The sequence below is a fragment of the Bacillus rossius genome, chromosome 1, assembly GCF_032445375.1.
Source record: "Bacillus rossius redtenbacheri isolate Brsri chromosome 1, Brsri_v3, whole genome shotgun sequence".
In the NCBI taxonomy this organism is placed as follows: Eukaryota; Metazoa; Arthropoda; class Insecta; order Phasmatodea; family Bacillidae; genus Bacillus; species Bacillus rossius.
The window spans coordinates 348,759,162-348,780,480 of record NC_086330.1 but is presented as its reverse complement, the minus strand read 5'-3'; the positions used below and the strand labels follow the sequence as shown (position 1 = coordinate 348,780,480).

Below are 21,319 nucleotides of genomic sequence, written 5' to 3'. Positions count from 1 at the left end.
TAGGGCGTTACTTCAAGAGGTGTATGTTACAGTGTTTGTATAGATAGTTGGAATACAAAAATTTTTTAATAGTATTTTTTTTTTACTTTGCTTTAACCGTGTTTTTTTTGTTATTCGTGGACCCCTTGCCAGCCATTACCCCAGATAACCGGGAATCTACTGTAATTACATAAAAAAATTAACAGTTTTCAATTTATGTAAAAATGAAAGTTTGCAATGGAGAGAATGTAAGTTCTTTCGAAGGGCATCTTTTAAAATAAAGCTAAATGATGACAGCAAAAAGACAAAAAATTCAAACCCATTTGCTGCTTGGCAAATGCAATCATTGACTGGACATTGTGAACAAAATCTTACATGCTCATTCATATAAGTGTAGGCTAATAAAAATCACACACTATACCCCCATTTAAGCTCTAAAAAAACATCAAAAGATCAAGTAAAGTTATTGCAATGGCATATGATTAAAATTTCTGTAATAAGCCAATTTTATTGAAGTTAACATGTTACATAATTGGAAAACAAAATCAGGTTTCATTCACAAATGAAACTAAGAGTGATGCACTTTAACATGGTACAGCAACTGTAGTCACAGAAAAGCTCAATAACTCCATATTATTACGTTGTGAAAGTTAGTATTAAATGGATACCATTTGCACGAAACCAGAGCACAAAACCACAACAAAAAATGCCTCACACTCGTTGCATTCACAAAATAATTATTTCATAATTAACTAGGTTACAATTAACACAAGGCAAATCAATTTTATGTTACATAAAAATGTGTTTTTAAACATCTATAAATGGTACGTAACATTAGTAACAAAAACATATAATACACGTATCACTAAAATAATTAAAACTGAACAAAGACTAGTAAGTTCTCATGGGAAACAAAATTGTTACAAAACAAATGAAATTTTTTTTTTTTACTTCAGGTAGAAATATCCCTCTCACAAAAACACTAGAAATTCCAATGTTTATTTCATATTTAAAGACTGGTATATATTATATATATCATCTGAATACAATTCAGATGTAAGCAACATGGACAAAAGTTCATTTGTACGTCAATACTTTTGCACTTTCAAGTTCAAGTAACATCACTTACATCACTTACCTTATCCACACATGCTACAAACAATGCAAAGCGAAACAAACAAACTACAGATGATTATTTATATTTATCAAATCCATAACTTTTCTGTACAACAACACTGTTTATTTTGAATAATAAATGTCAAAAACAATGACTACAGTCTGTCTTGTAGAGAAGTGCAGGCATGCAGTTGTCTCTATAGTCTGATTTGCTTAAAATCTAACACACGCAGTGAGAAGTATCTTGTTCTTTCATTTTTTTAAGTTATAAAAGTGTTTTTCTTCATGTGCAAAAATTAAAGTGACCACTTAGTTTCTAATGGCCACAAATAAATTTTTTTTTGCACCGAGTCTTCCAGCTAAACTATACTTATCACACCTTTTCCTGTCAGAAGTCCGATTTCATAAAACATCACACATCATTATTACATAAAAAAATTTACTCGCCATGGTTCTTCATCACATGTTTTTGATTCATAACAGTTGCTGGTATTATCTCAACAAATGGCAACATTTAACATCAACAGTGTCCATTGCTCATTTATAAATAGCATTATTTAGCTTCGGATATGACTTTGTGCAGCTTATGAGTTACATCAGAGTTTAGTACGATGGACTGCTTAAACTGTTGACAATGTTTCTAAAATCTAAACACTAACACCTGTCTAAAAGATGCTTAGCAGTTAACACTTAGTACTTGCTTATTATGAAAATAATTAATTAATAAATGAAAGTATTTCATCTAGAATTTAACATTCTAAAATATGATGTTTTAACAAATCAGTAAAACAAAAAATGTAAAATTCTCAAAAATGGAGTTGCATGAAGTTTAATAAACATGTATATAAAAACTGAAAACCTTTCAAGACATTTCTTGTCTTAATAAAGTATTCTTGCTAATCAAACAACAAAAGCTTGAATAGAGGATATTTATACTGTGTTTATACACCAGGAAAATAATTATGAATTTGCAATGTGGGAACACTCTTGAACTTATAAAAACCTAACAGGTTTGACTGTTTTCTTCTTGAAAGAGTGACTTGTTACTAACTAAAAAACAAATTATAGCAGTTACACCACCTTTAAAAACAATAAAAAACAAATATATATTTTAAACTAAAAACGAATGTAGCCAATGTTTTCCGCACTGAAACAAACATCTAGGCATTGAATTTATACTGAATTTAGAATTACTATCACATAAATTTGTCAATCATTATTTACAGAGTAAGATTGAATGTCAGCTAATGACCAGAACAAACACATGGATACTAATATGCTCAGAACTTTAAAATGAGAACATGAAAATAGCTTAAAAATATATATATTTTTTATGGACACCTGATCTAAACTACACATAGACTGAGAGTTACTTGAGGAATGATTAAGTGAAACACTAAAGATTCATTTGTGACAGATAATGGACAATCAATCATACAAGTAAAATTATGTTTTACTATTTTATTTCCAGTTTGAGAAATACTGATGCAATGTCAAACTGTAAAATAAATTATTTTTACTGACTGTTATATATACACCAGTTAAATCTCCAAATATACACAAAAAAATTTGGCTGTTAAGGCCAAAAACTTGAAGGAAAAATAAATTGAAAATTAAACTTTTTGCAATCATTTTGTCGCTACACATTGCAATTCACTTTTTGCACTTTATTCGCAAAAAAAATTTGTACATGTATAAATTTACTTTTAAATGAGCAATGCAGAACAAGTAACAATATGATTTTTTGTTACAACCAAGTCCCAGGAACTCTCTGTGATATATATAAAAAGAAAATTCAGCTAACAGCAAAAAATATTTTGAAGGCAGGAAACAAAACACTCTTTCAAGAGACCAATACAAGCAAGAGAGGTGGTTTTGCCTTCAACTCATTAATTTATTTGCATTGAGGGCTTAGAGCAAGGACTCCCAAAAATTTTGAAATGGACAAAATCCTAGATGCAATACACATGCATTTAAACTGCTCTATGACCCATAGTGAAAATTATATTATACATATGAGATTCACATTTTTTATACAAAGTAAAAATGCTGAAGATTTTTAATTTTATTTTCATTCATGTTTAGTAACAGGTGGTCCTGTAGGCTGTCTGAAAATAATTTCTCATCAAATGCTTTTAGGCACTACTATACTACGATGATTACCTATCTATTTCTGTAACGAAACTCTTTTGAGAAATTTCCTCTCTAAGTTTTTTCCTGCGTGATATTTTCAAATAATTTTGCACTAGACCTACATGGTATGTACAGTTATTTGAATCCTTTTAAGTAATTTATTCTGTTACTAATTAAAATTTTAATTCCTTAAAAAAACTTATTAAAATAGTTTTAATGTATTTCGCAAAGGAAAATAAAAATAAAATCATCATCAAAAATGAGTGCTTATAATTTTTTTATACTATATTAGTTCAATATATTCAATCTTGTGGACTTAAGCATTTGTTAAGTTTACTTTCTGCATGCAGTATTTGCTTCCTACCCTCCATCTAAGAAATTATTTTATGAGCAATGAAAAAGGAAAGGGAACGGAGAAAATGCGGCAAATACACTTGGCTGCACATATAATGAAACTAACTCCATCTCAGTCTTAATTCAGCCAACTAATATTGCAAATGTAAGATAACTTATACTGCTGTTTTTTTTTATTAATTCAGAGATTCACTTTAATATTCAAAAACACCATCCATCCACAGGGTATACTTTTACAGCAAGCACAATACTCTAGTCATAAAAAAATCTCTATACGATCACCAACATTTAGTAAACATATTTGGGCAACTAATCAAAAACTATCAGGTATTTCAGCACAAATACTAACATCTTCAAGTGTAATTATTTAAGTTTTCATATATATATGAAAATTCAAGTCAGTCAACTTGCAAAAAATTAATCACCTGAAAGTTTATTACATAAAAAAGGCACAAACAATAAAAATTAACAGTGTGTACCGTGGAAAACAGTTTGTAAAGAAATTAATTTTTAACTCTGAATATTTTAAATTTATCTGAACTTGCCTGAAAAAACCAAGGGTACTCATAACTAGAAACTGCAGGTCAAAGACCTCCTGTAAGGGGAAGTACTTGTAATAAACTTATTTTGTTAATCATCTTATTAGAAAGACCATTAAATTTTGTAATGAAATATGGAGTTGCAAATTTAATATTGACACTGTAAACATAGGCAGAATATGGCTAAAGGTTTAAAAACCACGGAATTGCGTTGTCACACACCATCTGAAAAACAATAAAAAAAAAAAAAACATAAATACAGTGTAATTTGAGCATTTAGGCCATCTCATATAATCAACTCTCTTATCCATTGGTGGCTCATTTAAACCATCTTAAAAAACTGGAGAGAGAAAGAGAGAGAGAAAGAGAGAGAAAGAGAGAGAGAGAGAGAAAGAGAGAGAGAGAGAGAAAGAGAGAGAGAGAAAGAGAGAGAGACAGAGAGAGAGAGAGAGAGAGAGAGTGTGTGTGTGTGTGTCAATATAAAATCTCAGGAAAAATTAAATATCTGAAAACTTATTCAAAACATTTTTGCAAATAAATGTAGGTGATTGTATTGTCACTCTAAAAAATTTAAACATAGATGCAATATTTGATGGTAATAATATATAAAATTGAAATATCATTGAAATTAAACTCAAAACACAAAATGCATAAAACATTCACCCCAATAACCTAGTTTGTCTATATAAATGAAAAATTCAATTTAATATTTAGTTTATGCTTATATCAAAAAATTAAATTTTTTTATACTAAGCAAAAAATTATTTAGTTTCTAGTGTATTGTTATTTTTTTACGTATTAGGTAAGTAAACAAAAATTAATTAACAGTTAAGTAAATATCTTACACCATACAAATGTTGCTAAAGTCATACAGAGAAATGTGGGCTTTCAACATTGCATATTGATTTTTAGATTAAAATAAATAGTAATGTAATATAGAGTGGAAAAACATAAAACTAATTTGAAACTACCGTATTTCGACATCAGAAAGAGTAAACCTCACAATCAATCAAATATTCTTCTTCCAATCTTAATATAAATAATGCAGGTTTAGTACAGGGTGGCCATACAAAATCTCAAATGATATTCCCTGACATTTCCAGGTTTTCCCTGACCCTGATTTTGCTACTTCATTTTTAAAAATTAATCGTCACAATATTTTTAAAATGTATTTCTTCAACAGATAAATAAGTGAACAATGATTGAATTTAATTGTATCCCACGTATATGCAATATGTGATAAATATAGGCATCTAAAGTTTTTTTTATCTACATACAAAACTAACTGAGAATTAAAACTTTATGAGATAACATATTTACTCCCCCAAATGTATTATTGCAGAGAATTAAGTTGAACAGGATTAATGTTTTAATGTTCCAACTAAGTCTCCAATTTGAACATAAAAAATACTTGTAAACCCACAAGAAGTTATTAATGCATATTTTATAAATAAATAAACACACAGTCTTTCACCAACACTAACTAACATTTGCTTTAGAATATTACTTGCTCTATTTTAAAGACTTGATTTCCTATTCTAGAAATGCAATTTCTTTCTTTGCAATTTCGATAAGTGCTTGTCTTTTCTTTTCTAATTCTTTAATTTCTACTGAAATTCTTCTCTTTTCTTTTTCAGCACATTCTCAAGCCTTTTCTTGTTCTTTTATCTTTTCTAAGTACTCCTGACAACGGGCTCTTGTATTTCATGTGGCATGTATCATGGGTTTCTCTATGGTAACATATTTGACGAAGTGCCAAAACTGCATCATAGCTGCCTCTGTGCTATTAAAGAATCCTCTTTTTGGTTTTCTACGATATATTTCTTATTTACTTAAAATCCTCTCTCAAGTCTCTCATTGCCATGAGAAATAACGAGAATTTTTTTCACAACCTTTTTTCATCACATTTACAACTGAAAAGAACTCTAATCCATAGGTAATCCAATTTGTCTTGCTCTCTAGAAAAATTCATTTCTTCTTTAAAAAATTCAGTTCCTATAGTATACATGTATTGGCATTGAACTGCATCAGCTTCCATCCCTGTCATATGCCTTTTTTGTACCAAGTGCTGCAATGTGGATGTTAATCTATTGTCTCTAACATTTGACTGCAAAGCTATTTCAGAAACCAAGCATGATATATACCCTTTGTTAGTGCATATTTCAATGGAGACCTCTCAAACAGTTTTTTTTTTTACATAAAACCTGCAGTCAAGTTCTACATTCTTGACGAAACTTCGGGATATCAATTTCTCTTACTTTCGTCTTAATTTTTCACGAGGCTTCCATTGTAACAAATTCCAAAATCACCTCTTTGGCAGTAAGAAGATTTTTGGATTCTGATATGTCTATACTTGTTACAGAGCTAGCAGCATTCATTACTTCTGCCTTGACAAATCTTGACATCAGAGCTCCCAGTATATGCTTTAGTGATTCATATAAAAATGGGGCCATTGGACTATCTAAATGAAATTCTGTCAAAAAAGGCTCTACTTCACTTGCTAGAGCCTGGAAAAATGTAAGCTTACAAATTAGCAGATTTTCTTTAACAGCTGAAGCCACAGTATTGAAAATCTTACATTTTGGAGTCAATTTCAGATCCTTTTTCACAGCATCAACATACTGAATCACCTTAGGTAATATCTAAATTGCTCTGGTCACCACTTTTCCATTTTCGACCCAACAGACACTGCAGAACTTTAATGGAAAAAGTTTGGAATTGGAAAAATGGATGAAATCACCACTTAGAGCAGGAACATACCTGAATAATGAGTATAAAGCCCTTAAAAACTCAATAATTTCCCATTCAGTTGCCTTTATTCCCACTTTGAAAGCACCATGTTATATTGTGTAAGCCACAAGTACCAATATCCAAAATCAGAGGGGCATCAGAATCTTTAGCAGCTAAACTGACTGAAAGATCACGAAGGAACTTTATATTTACATTTGGGCCATCCACTGACACCTGCAAAATCTTGGCAAAGTCAATTTCTGGCAAAGCTCGTGTGAATGCTTCCAACAACTTCTCAGACGTAGCATGATTTAAGATATTCTAAGGAAAATATCTAGTTGAAACACGTTGCTCACTTTCCTTCTAAAATCGCATAATGATGTCCATTTGACCTAGCCGAGCCACTTTGTTCAGCGAGTTATCAAACCCTACTACCAACTCCGAAATTCCATAACTTCCTTTTAAGTTCAGAATGAAAATATGGAGCGAGTCCTTCCAAAATAACATAACCAATCTTGGTTTGCTGGAGCTGCATTTTGCTTGCTATCTCAGAATCAGGAAACATTAACTGAAATATGGACACATAATTTTCTTTACATCACAGGGACTTGCGTGACATTACAGTCTCAAGACACCATATTATTTCAGCACATGTAACATTTTCCCCGAGAATAAATGTAACTCCTTGTGAGATGGCACAGGAACTCCATCAAACTTTTTTTTCAAATCATTTTCAGCTACGCAGGCCAGATTTGAAGACGATGTAGACACAGATTAAGAACTCGACAAGAAAGATGAAGCAGATGATGAGTTAAGTAAACCTTTTTCAAGCTGCTCAGATTTTACTGAATTAGTTAAGAAACCATCCAAGTTAACAAAAGTTTTTCTACTTTTTGCAGCTTTCTTGTGTTTTTCACCTTGCATGTGGCTTGTAATGGCACGTCTTCCCATGTTGCTTAATGAAATTGTTTTTTGACAAAACAAACACCTAGCTTCATTTTTGTTTAATTTTGACGGCACCATGAAGAAAATTCAACATATTTTAGTCAATCGTCTTGAAAGCTTGTGTTCTTGCGAATAGGAGGCATTTTCACAAATAAAATATAATGACTAAGAAATAACTGAAGTATGCATAGCATCCTAAATAATAATAACAATAATAATAATTGTTCTCTTCTTGAAAATAAGAATACATTATAAAAACAACCTCCCATTTTTAAAAAATTAAGAGTAATACGTAATAGATAAATGCAGCAGGTATACTGCCACTGTACACATGGTAGATAAGTCGGATTCATACACAGTTGCAAATATCTCGTTCACTTAATTATTGCTCGTGACATTAAAGTGACCATAATTTCTTTTGCCTTTTATTTATTTCAACACGTTATAAAGTCCGTATTTGTTTACCCTAATAATTCTCGCATGAATTAACATTTTCATTAAAAAGTTTTCATGCAAATACATGTCTTACTAAAAATTTTTATGGCGTAACTGTAAATTATAACACGGTTACATACCACGACACAATGTAAAATGGCTACCGAACGTAGCTGTTTTGTTTACTGCAGAAGAGCGCCACTTCATCTCCGCTACGAATGACCAAAATCAATACTAATTTACAAAGATTACAAATTAAAAAAAAAAGCGGGTACAGCTGAAGAAGCACATACAATATCCCACCATTAAACAACTTTTTTACTTCAAAAACATACCTTAATTTTTTCTCCAGTCCGCTTCTACATACTTTCTTCACATAGTACGATTTCCCATTTCCTTATAAATATTAATCAATACAGGTTTTTTTTTTAAAAAAGCAACTGAAAACCTTTGGTAATAATTGCGTCACTCATAAAAATATACGTTCAAACCAAAATGCAAGATGTCAGTTGTCCATTTTTAAACCACAGGCCAACCAACATTAGAGCATGAAAGAACTTGTGCTATTCAGTGTTTCCAAATTTTGAATAATTGCGCACCATGATTTTTCAAAATGCATTTTACGAACATTATGTTCAGATTATTCGTGTGAATACAGTAATTTGCAGAAATAAGTTTGAAAATGCTAAGGTTAAATACACATTTTTATATCAAAAATCACCACTGAAGAAACCATTAAGATGCAGAAACAAACTTTCCCAAAATATTTCTCTGACCCATCAAAAAGTTCCCTAACTTTTCCAGGTTTTACCTGACCTGTTTCAAATTCCCTGACTTTTCCTAGTTTTCCCAGTCTGTGGCCACCCTGTAGTAGTACCATTAACATAAATTACAGAGTTTCTTGGTTTCTTTACCACATAAAATGCAATACGCCACTATTTCAGCAATTTTATGTGTTCAAGCACAATACTAGTGGCATACATTGAACATTCATAAAAAAAAGTAAGTGAAATCTTACATTTCACACGACAAAATGATATTATTATAAAAAATAATAATTATTGGCTCTATTTATCAAAATCCACCTCTATATTACTTCAACATTCCTCAGCTAGATGTGAATATATTATGCTGAGATAATGTTGATGCTATAATTATTAATTACATTATTTATATTTTTGAGGCAGTGCAATAATTCCAATAATTTGTGAGGTCTCATAAAAAAAATGGGATGAAATCAAGTTTTATGTAAATTTATTTATAGATGAGGACATAGCTTCGTCAGAAACTAAAATAATAAAACTTGGTCCTAAAATGTTACACTTTTGTAAAAGCAAATTATTTTTCACATTGGGGCATACATAGTTATTTAAAATATTCTTTAATGCAAAAACATCGGAGCAACTTAAGTCATGAAATTGTCTCGGATGACTGGTACGTGTTACGAAACCAAACAAATAATTATTTATTACACTTTTAACATATTAAATAGTCTGTATTTTCAGTTGTGAACAAGATTCGTACTGCTATTGTTTCGTGACAGTAGTAAAATAAATGATTATTTGTTGCATGTTTAAAATGCTGAATAAAGTGGTTTTTTACTATTGTGCCTATACATGTATTAAACCACCATTAATAGTTTTGAGTTTGAATTGCTGAAAAAAAAAGGTACGTTTTCAATTGCATGCATGTATTGACATAGTTTAAAGTGCAACGCTTTCTTTGAAAATAATTTAAGACAATTTTGGCACACTGACATGCATACAACTAGAATAAATTCAGGAAACTGAAAAAAAAAAAAAAAAAAAAAAAAAAAAAAAAAAAAAAAAAAAAAAAAAAAAAAAAAATAATAATAATAATAATAATAATAATTTCCTACCCGACGTTTCAGAAATGATAAGTTCCCTTTTTTACAGAAAAATCTGGATCCCGCTGAACTCTAGATATGTACAACACTAACTGAAACAATTGCTTTCACAGTCTGGACGACAATGGACTGGAGAAAGATATATTCCCTCAAAATAATATCAATGGATATTCCGGTTTTGATACTATTTGCTGTATGTTTAATTACTTTCCTTTTTATGTATGTCTATGCTTAGTTTTTAATTACTTAAAATTAGTTATAGTTGAATCTTTTGTAATAGTTAATATTTGAACATTAAGTTAAAATTTTTATTTGTTCTTTTAATATTTAGTCAACATCTTCTTATATCATGCTTAATTAGTTAATTTTTAATATTCCACTCTTTGATGTAATTGCAGAAAAGTGGTTAAGTGTAAGAAAAGGCGTCTTAACTTCGCCACCAATAAAGACGATAAATAAATAAATAAAAATAAATAAATAAATATCAATGACTTTTTCCAGGATTTCAAGTAAACTTCCAGACTTTCATTGATCAATTACAACTTTTCTATGGCTTCCTGAAACGTGGATAAGCCGTGCTTGTACCTGGCAGCGGTTCACGGAGGGGCGTTCTTGGGGGACGTGGGTGCGGACGAGCCCTGCTGCGCGCGCTTGATGTACAGGTGCAGCAGCTTCAGCTTGCTGCCATTGAGGGCGGCGAGGTGCGGCTGGAGACCGTCCTCCCCCACCAGGTTGTGCAGCGCCACCATGCAGAACACGGCCGACTTGCGCACCGAGCTCTCCTCGTCGTCGTACGCCTGCGACCCGGCATCCCACCACGCTCGCATCACGCCTCCGCCGAATCAAGTACCAAGTCATTCACAAACTACCCGTGTATCCAATGTGATTTCCCATCCTCATTTCTGATGACGTTCCAAAAAATGCTGAAGCCAAAACACAAAATTTTCATATTTCTAACTTCAAAAATGACAACTTCTTATTAAAATGTAATAAGAAGGCACACAAACCGTAAGAAAACTCAATAATTCGTTTCTCCTAGTCAAGAAGACAAATATAAATTATAACCCATCAAATGAAGCAAAGCAATTTCATTATGGTTTTAGCATCCAAAACACCATGCGAAATCAGTAAATCCGTATATCCTAGCCAAGTGAATTTTAATGTTGGTTCGTATTTGTAAATTCTCTTAATTCTACCAATTACTGTTACAGAGGTAAAAATAAAACTAACAGTGCTATCTATTGGTTATTTGGTATAATATGCCATGATGATCGTGTTCACAGAGGTAAACATCTGAAAACTTCTGTGAGTTTTTTAATCAACTAATGAAGCTCCATCTTTTGACTTATCTACAAACTGTTTTAAGATATGAGAAGACTCCTAAAACTTTAAAGATAGCTCTTTTTTCAGTAAGCCGATTTTGATGAAATAAAGCCTCTATGTTTCACCAAGAAGTTAAGAGTAAAAATAAAAACCCTAAGAAAATTTGTCCAGTTGTTTTGGAGATTAGTGTGTTCAAACAGACAGAAGAAGATAAAGCAGCCATAAGAGTCACCCACCAACCAGTTGCCCTGTGGCGGGGCAGCACCAAAAGTAGGCTGCCTGCACACCACTTACCTACTCTCTAGGGCAACAGGTAAACAAGGTAGAACCTCCTTCCCCCAGGAAACTGAATTATTTGTGTGAATATGCAGCCTATTGATATTTGATAGTTTCAAAATACAATTATAAATTACACTCGTACTTTTTAGACATTGTTTTATTCCTATTCAACATGCGGAATAAAGTTCAAAACAGTAATTGTGTAACTTCGGCATTCCATATTCGCATCTTCAATTATTAAGTATGTATGCACGACATATATTTTAGTGATTTCGATAAACTATATAAGTTCTTCTCTAAGTTAGCATTGCATGATAAGAATACGTAGTTATGGCTTACTTGTAGAAGTGTGTAAAAAAGTAGAACTCTTATGAGAGGGTTTAATTTGACTACAACGTATATTTTTTCTTCAAGATTTCTTTGTCATAAAACAGTTTGGTAGTAACCAAAAAGAGAGAGAGAAAAAAATCAATGCTGGTTGAGTTGTGTTGGAAATACATTTATAACACATTTAACATTATTCTTCATGGAGAGGGTGATTTTGAAGCCAAATAGCATTTTTTTTGGATAAAAAATTTACTCCTGTGAAAAGTGAAAAAGTTAGTTTTAAGGTTCAGATCCACCCCTTCCCATTTCCACTTCTGAAAATCGAGCTTTGAGCTCAAGTGTGACGAGTGCATGTTGCAGAGGACATACATACACAAAGGGCAAACATATTATATTGTGCATTCCTATTATAAAATAATTAAATAAAATTTCACCAATTTTGGACATGTGTATTTCCAAGTTGCCGAAACAAACAGAATCATAAATGGCTAGTCAAGATTTTGTGGTGTTATTTTAAGACAAATTTCGGTGTGAAGAAATAAAGATTTCGGTGTTATATGGTTTTATTTTTTTGCTCAAAATACCCACGGCAAAATTTTCTTGCTTTTCTGTACGACATGCAAAATTATTAAAACAAATATTAATAAACACTAAAACCTCATGATCTAAATGATGCAAATTCATAAATTCAAACTTTTAAATAACTACTAAAAATTTCACGACTTAATTACAATCACATACACTACAAAATTACACAATTAAGCACTTCCAAAGTTACTATTAAGACGGTTTTATTGAAATTATATCAGTTAAATTTTCCGCATTTTCTGGAGTGAGACGTCTTCTGTCACTAACTACCAGTGAGTACCTGGAAAATGAACGTTCTGCATCAACATTTGATGTTGGGAACCAGATTGCCCTTAAACTGGCTTGAGCAAATTCAAGGGAGCAAAGTACCTTTGCAACATCAATTTGGCTTGTTTCTGGCAATGAAAGTTCATCCTCAATTATTTTTTTTTAAAGCAACGTAGCCATGTATGAATGGGAAGATGGGAAACAGAAGGCAAGTTATGCAGAGACTTCTGTAGGTTTGCATCTTCTATGCTAACCCTACTCACATTTCTTGGGTTGAACAGCAAATTAATGGCATTAAAGACTCTTAGACAAGGATGTCGTTTAACAGATATGTTTTGCCTCAAACGCTTATGTTTCTCACTCGCGACATGTTTCACAAGCGTATCGCGTCTCGTAGTCTAGCCTGCAGTTACAGAATTTGCACATTAAAATTTTATCACTGAAATAAAATCCTTCGCTGGAAAATTCTTTCGATCGGTCACTGGCAGAAACCTTCGTATTAGGCATTATCAAAATTTTTTAATCACATAGGAAGAATTTAACCTCTTAACACGCAAAAACTTGCCGTTCTGGAAAGATCAAAACAATGGAGAATAGATGCGAATACAAAAACATACCGAATACCAACATATGTACGTGAAAATTAATACCAACATAAATATGTACTATTTATTATTTACAATTGTTACGTTAAGCGGGGTTAATATTATTTTCGTACCCTATGTACTTTATTTTAAATAAACAGTAAAAGCAATGCGCTTTAGTGTGTAATATTTTAATGATTAAAAACGTAATCTTAGAAAAACATATTTTGGACGTTTGTTATTTTTGTATTTACAGAAAGCTAACGGCGGCCATTGTATCATAGTTATCAACATCTTAAATTATTATGGTACACAAGATTACAGTTTAAAGAAATATTACGTTAATTCCGAGACTTCATTTTAAAATCTGTAATGAATCACCGTCGCATATAATATATATGGCTGCTAGTTACTGTCAGAAATATTTGATTGTGCTGAAGATAGTGAATTGTCCTTACAGAATGGAAAAAAAAACATAAATAATCAGGATACACGAAATTTCGTGACATATCGCGGATTTCGCACAATTTCGTTTTATTTCGTGTTTTCAAGCGGTTTTCGGTGTTATTTCGTTTTATCGCCTATTACCATATAATCGTGGCTCTATAAATGGCACAACTACAACACTAACCGTAATGAGGCCCGGCATGACAGAAGCCACGTGGGGCTCTATGACCTCCCGCGGGTGGCTCTCCACCACCTTGGTCATCATCTTGATGGCACCCTGGTTCACCGGGTAGTCCCCGGTCGTGATGAGCGGGATGAGCACACGGATGACGATGTCCGGAGGCAGCACGGTGCCCATCGTGGCAGCGCAGCTCTCTGCGACACGCAGCACCTGGCCACAACCCCCACCCAGCATCACCACACCGGCCGAGCACGCGTTCCTCAAGGCTTCACACTTTGATAATTCACTCGGACGATAAAATAAAACAATTTAATGGTCGCTTACAGGCTGTGTACACTTTATACAATAATATCAATATTATATAGTCTAATTAACAATTTCAACAAACTTGATAAACATGCTCATCTTCTCGACAATCAAATAGGTATGAAAATGTTGTTTGTGTAAGGTGCCAAATTCTGATATTAAATGTTTCTGAAGTTCTGAAACCTTTTGTAATGTGTCAAAATGTTCTTCCACTCAGTGTAATGTAACTAAAGATATGACCCTACCAGTGTTAAAGTGGACAAATGAGGGAATGGGAGAAGAAAAAGGAAAGGGTGGGGAAGGGGAGAGGACGACGCTGGGTTCGTTCGTTATCTTCGCACTTGTCGCCTGGCTATAGGGTTTCTCAAGAGTTGGTCATAGTGTCCTTCCATTAATACACAGACATGTAATTACAAGGACAGTCCTATTTATTCATTGTCTTTGCATGCTCAGCCCTTTACATAAAGTCTAATCGCTGTTGGCTCTACTCTACCTGAGGGTGGGATCTAAGACCTTGCTTGTGGGCACCCGCTGCATTGCGTACTGCGGGCAAGGCTTGTGGTTCCTTAGAGATTCTACTTCTTAGTTGCTTCTAGCACTTCTATTACTTGTATTAACCTTACAATATTTAATTTGATTGCCATCGGCTATCTCTATCAAATCATCTCATGTCCTCGCATAATGCAATCTCCTTGAACTCCATCTCTGTCATGCCACCAAGCGTGTCAGCATTCTCGAACACTTTACACTACACAAAGTTAGTGCCTTCACTTCAGAGTTAAAAATAAACAAATCATCTAAAATTATATTTCCTTACATGTGCTACATAAAAAAATAAATAAATAAATAAATAAATAAATAAATAAATAAATAAATAAAAAACCTTCATTTCTGCATTAAATATAATATCTTATCCATAAAATTATTTCTTATGATTAGGTATATAATATGAGATTATTGTTATTCATTCATTAATGATATTTGTAATTTTATGGTCTGTCCCTATTTAATGTCTTACGTATTTCTGTATTTGTCTTGTGTCTGGTCTGTTGTAGTCCCTGGAGGTATATGTCTGCTTGTGTGTGGTTCCTGACTGCAAATGGTGCTCACCTGTTGCAGTGCTTTCCCTGCAGGTGGTGCCTGGTGCCTACCTTCATATAGTGCCTATCTGCACCTAGTGCCTCCCTGTACCTAGTGCCTTCCTGAGAGAGAGTGGTACTTGCCTATCTGCAGTGACTAGACTGTCCTTTGTATCTTTATGTCATGCTCACCTCAAATGTTCCCCAACTGTTGGTGACCATGTAACAAACTTAAATAAAATAAATAAATAAGTACCAATGGACTGCAAGATAACACTTGTGATAAACATGATTAGAAAAACCAGCAAATAGACTTGCAGTTGCCCGATTCCCTAGTTTATTCATTACTCCCCCTACCCACCACCATTCAATTAACCTTACACATGTTAAATATACAGTGTAACTGATTTATTAGAAAAATTAAAGGTAATTGTTAGAAAGGAAAAGTTTAAACTATATTCAAATTACATGTGACCACAAACGAACAATGCAAAATGCTTAGATTAAGGAGAAATAGCCCATGCCATCTTAGCTTGCTATTCAACTTACGTATTACACTTTACGGCATGAGACTTAGCTTTGGGAAGTTGTTTAAGTCAGCTTAAGTGAATTGGTGTAAAATTTTATTATTATAGCTGTAGTTTCTCGCATGAAATAATCAGATATTTCATACCAGCAGTTTTGATTTCATATAACAAAAGGACTAGGTCAGGCTAAAACAAGGGTAGAAACACAACGTCAGGCTATAACAAGTGTGGAAACACAGCGTCAGGCTATAACAAGCGTGGGAAAATATTATTTATGCCCTGTGATACCAGAAATTTAATTTGGCTAAACCAATGATTTTTAGTTCTAGCTGAAAGTTTAAAAAATATAAAATGGAAGGCTGGAGTTACAAATTCATAAAGTGTAAGAAAACAATTGTCACTAAAAAATAAAAATCACTCATACACTTGCTGTAAACATGATATTTCTATGACGGAAGTCACACAAAGAAAACTGGAAATATGTGATTTACTGATTTATACTAATACTCTGCATTGTATCAAGCTTAATTTGCTGTGTGACTAAGACCACAAATTTTTCAATTATTTACAACTGAGTTTTACGAGACACTGAAATAAATTATCATTTTATGATAATTAAGTAGGCATGTGAACATGCCTTCTCCCTTGAAATCCTAGCCAAAACTCTGCTGCCCTTTTGCAGTTGTGCCAATATGAACTGACTAACAATCAGAAGGACAGTACACTGCTACAAACAGTTAAATAACATCTCCTGTGTACCTGTCATTAGCTGCCATGCAGTTGCCAACCTGGCACCACATTAATTATTAAATAATAATTGTTTTAATTCTTGGAAAATAACAAACTTAAATTTTCTACCATATTAGAAGACTCTATTGAAGGGCAAAAAAAAATTTCAGAGCAGAGAGCCAATTAAAGATTTTCAATAATATTATGCACCAAGTCAGTATCACGTACAAATTTTATGTGCATTTTATATAGCCTTTCAAGTTTTTTCCCCAGTCTGTTACTAATTTATTGTTTTGAATAAAACTAGTTTTTTCCCCAGTCTGTTACTAATTTATTGTTTTGAATAAAACCATTTTGACTTTATAGTCTCACCTCTTTACTGGCATCTCGATGGGCTTCAAATACTTTGAGAACAAGAAGTTCCACAAAGTTCTGAAAGCAGCTAGCCATGCAACGCTTCTTCAGCATCTCAGTGAGGATGTTGAACACGAGCACCCTTATCGAGGACTCTGGTTTTGCCAGCTGGTCGAGCAGTACTCGCAGGACTGTCCTGAAAACACGCAGATCATGCATGAACAACACATTTTTATAGGACTCACAGTATGTATGCCAATATAACACTAAAAAATGCAACCCTGCATGATAAATTTTATATATACATGTTTGAAACCATGTTTTGAATTTTATAAATAAAAACATCCGGGAATATACAAGGTAAAGTGTCAAATTAACTATGAGATACAAAACATTTTATGTATGACTTGAGTAAATGTCATTTAAATGGATTAGTATCATTATAGTAAATGAAAATATTAGCGTTAGAGAATCAAAAATTTGAGCAGAATCAAGCCTCTAGCTTCAGCTTGAATCTGCTTTAAATTTTAGTTAATTGTACTTTATGGGAAAAGACTTGATTGTATTTTTCTAAAGCTCAATACATATCTGATGCATAAAATCATGTATCACTATTTTATGAACACTTTACAGTGATACGTTCAATTTAGGGTTTCTCAACCAATTTGCACAGTCATCTTAAAGTAAGGTTTATTTCACCTACATCCTGCAATCTACAACACATTTCAAAACACTGGAATCCTGAGCCAATTTTTTTTACCAATTCATCTCACCACGAGTGTCTGCAATTCAACAGTGAAAAACTATCACCTATTGCTATGGACAAAATTATATGGTGAATTGTGATAAAACTAAACTAACACAGCAAACCATGTCCAGCGCTGCCAACATCCAGACACTCATCAGTAATCACAGATATAAATCATATGCAATAAAACAGGTTTGGTGAAGTTTCAAGATATTATGTTGCTTGGAACACTTATCTTAAAAGTAGAACACCTGTGCTAAAAACTAGTGATGGCCCGATATTCGATATTCAATATCGGAGATCGCTAATATCGGCACATTTTTCAATATCGGACATCAGTAAATACTTGCGATATTTTGATAACTGATGTTTGCTCTCGCCAATAATACTTCTCACATAACCTTAACCATAATTCCAAGCTTATTTTTCGCGGGCGTAATTTATTTTTTGTCACGTCACCATATTACCTAGTAATTCCAAGCGTATTTTCCACTGAAACAATTTCAAGCCTATTTCTTCTTTCTGATACTGCAATGCATCCCAACGGTACAATTCTTCCATGTGTACACAAATCACAGTCATTAGTGCATATTTATTCATTTCAGATATTTGCAAAATGTTTTCGCTTGATGAATTTTCGAAGTTCACTAAGTGTACATAAATTGAAACCATAAACGAAAATAATAACGATATTTACATACTTTAATAAGTGGTGTAGCCACAAGTAAACATGAAGAAGAATAAAGTTGCTGCTTGATATAATAAGCATTTTCTTTCTGTGTCATTTCATTGTCGCCAAATCCTGTTCTATACAAAGACGTTATGTAAGTTTTACAAAAGGTAAAATATGAAACGTGTTTAAGTAGGGCAAGTTGCAGCAAAGGTATTATGTTAGCTATATTGAGTGCATTCCAATAACATAAATAAAGATGTGTGGTTTTATGAACTCTGCAGTACGTTTCAAAGTTGTAATTACTTTTCACGAATTTTTAAAGTGTTTTCGCACAAATAAATGGAGTGATACACTTGAACAATGGTCACAAAATTTGCTAATTGAAGACCTTCCTTTCTAGCGTGTCGTTTACCATGATGAAATTTTACAAAGGGTACAAAAGTTTGATGTTTTTCGGACGGTATTTTTCGTAGATTACAATTGAGACACTGGACTAAGTACATGCAGTGACTCGTGAATTTGAATTCAGAGAGCTTATTTAAAGCCATTATGATAATTTCATTATTAGCTTTCATTTAATGTGAATTTACAATATTTTACAAATAATAAAACTAATATACATTCATATAAGTATGTTTTATTAATATTCAACATTATTCATTATTGTCTCTAACAATACTCCAGAACCACAATTTTATAGAATCAGTGTTAGAAATGAGATAGGCCTATTATCGGAATATCGGGTATCGGGTATCGGATCGGTAAATTTGGAAATATCGGAATTGGTATCGGTATCGGGTTTTTGGATATCAGGCCATCACTACTAAAAACTGTTCTACATTCATACAAAGCTGGCCTGAATCTTTCTGAGCAACCAAATGGATATGGTGGCATGATCAGGACAGTAGAAAATGGATGGTTTTTTTTAACCTGTTCAAATGAAATAACTTTTTTTTTGCACCATTGTGTTAGCATTATCACACGAAAATGCAATACAGTTATCTATAATAACCAAATCTTAGAACAAAATATATTTCAACGATTGTCTTCTACAAATGCATAAGAGTATAATTTAATTCATTTTACACCATTTTTTTTTTCATAGTTGTTTATTTTTAGGTTGCAGCCATATTTTATAAAAAAAAACATTTGCAATTAAAAAAAAATTTCAAAGCAGTCATGAGGACTGCCGACAGAAGTGAAAACTTAAATCTATAAAGAAACAGTTGTTATTTTTTGGTAACCAAATTAATTTTTGATAAAAATCAGAGACTTTTTCGAAATGTTTACGAAAAAATATTATCACAAAACAAATTTCTTGTATCATGTTAGTAAAATAACTCCTAATTATTTTAAAACAGTGATGTCCTGATATCCAAAAACCCGATGCCGATACTGATTCCGATATTTCCAAATTTACCGATCCAATACCCGATACAGTACCCGATATTCTGATAATAGGCCTATCTCATTTCTAACACTGATTCTATAAAATTGTGGTTCTGGAGTATTCTTAGAGACAATAATGAAAAATGTTAAATATTAATAAAACATACTTATGTGAATGTATATTATTTTTATTAATTGTAAAATATTGTAAATTCACATTAAATGAAAGCTAATAATGAAATTATAATAATGGCCTAGAAATAAGCTCTCTAAATTCAAGGTCTTAAAAAATTAAATTGTTTTTCAAGGCCGGATAAAGCAATATTCTGGTGTAGGTATTACCTACAGTATGCAAAAAACATATTGTAACTACAAGGAAACAAATTTCAGATTTTTGTGGAGAAATGTTGAGAAATCTTGTAGCTGTCTGATATTGGTCTCTAGTGTATTTTGCTTTTAATGTATGAATCATGAGTCACTGCATGTACTTAGTCCAGTGTCTCAACTGTAATCTACGAAAAATACTGTCTGAAAAACATCAAACTTTTGTACGCTTTGTAAAATTTCATCACAGTAAACGACACGCTAGAAAGAAAGGTCTTCAAGTAGCAAATTTTGTGACCATTGTTCAAGTGTATCACTCCATTTATAGGTGCGAAAACACGTTAAAAATACACGAAAAGTAATTTCAATACAACTTTGAAACGTACTGCAAGTTTATAAAACACACATCTTTATTTATGTTGTTGGCAATGCACTCAATATAGCCAACATAATACCTTTGCTGAAACTTGCTCTACTTAAACACGTTTCATATTTTAGCTTTTGTAAAACTTACGTAACGTCTTTGTATAGAACAGCAGTTGGCGACCATGAAACGACATGTTTACTTGCGGATAAACCACATATTAAATTTAATATCGTAATTATTTTCGTTTATGTTTTCAATTTATGTACACTTAGTGAACTTCGAAAATTCATCAAGCGAAAACATTTTGCGAATATCTGAAATGAATAAATATGCACTAATGACTGGGATTTGTGTACACATGGAAGAATTGTACTGTCGGAATGCATTGCAGTATCAGGAAGAAGAAATAGGCTTAAATTGTTTCAATGGAAAATATGATTGGAATTACTAGGTAATATGGCGATGTGAAGAAAGATAATTTACGTCCACGGAAAATAAGCTTGGAATTACGGTTAAGGTTATGTGAGAAGTATTATTGGCGAGAGCAAACATCGGTTATCAAAATATCGCAAGTATTTACTGATGTCCGATATTGAAAAATGTGCCGATATTACAGATCTCCGATATAGAATATTGAATATCGGGCCATCACTACTTTAAAATACTCATTGCATAGTAATTGTAGGTATTAAAAAAATAATAATAATGATGTTCTTAATTTTTAGGTTA

General features: G+C 32.4%; 1 protein-coding gene across 5 annotated transcripts in view; it reads right to left on the bottom strand.

The window, feature by feature from the left end:
- Positions 1 to 467: 467 nt before the first annotated feature.
- LOC134528204 (CLIP-associating protein 1-B) overlaps positions 468 to 21,319 on the bottom strand; it is a 412,343-nt gene continuing 391,491 nt past the window's right edge. For all 5 annotated transcript variants that reach the window (XM_063361604.1, XM_063361603.1, XM_063361605.1 and 2 more), the window contains 4 exons: positions 17,108 to 17,285; positions 14,098 to 14,304; positions 10,684 to 10,895; positions 468 to 4,346 (listed from right to left, as the gene is read on the bottom strand). In XM_063361604.1, coding sequence (XP_063217674.1) covers positions 10,695 to 10,895; positions 14,098 to 14,304; positions 17,108 to 17,285 — 586 coding nt within the window. In that variant the 3' untranslated portion in view covers positions 468 to 4,346; positions 10,684 to 10,694. The remainder of the gene's footprint in view (positions 4,347 to 10,683; positions 10,896 to 14,097; positions 14,305 to 17,107; positions 17,286 to 21,319) is intronic.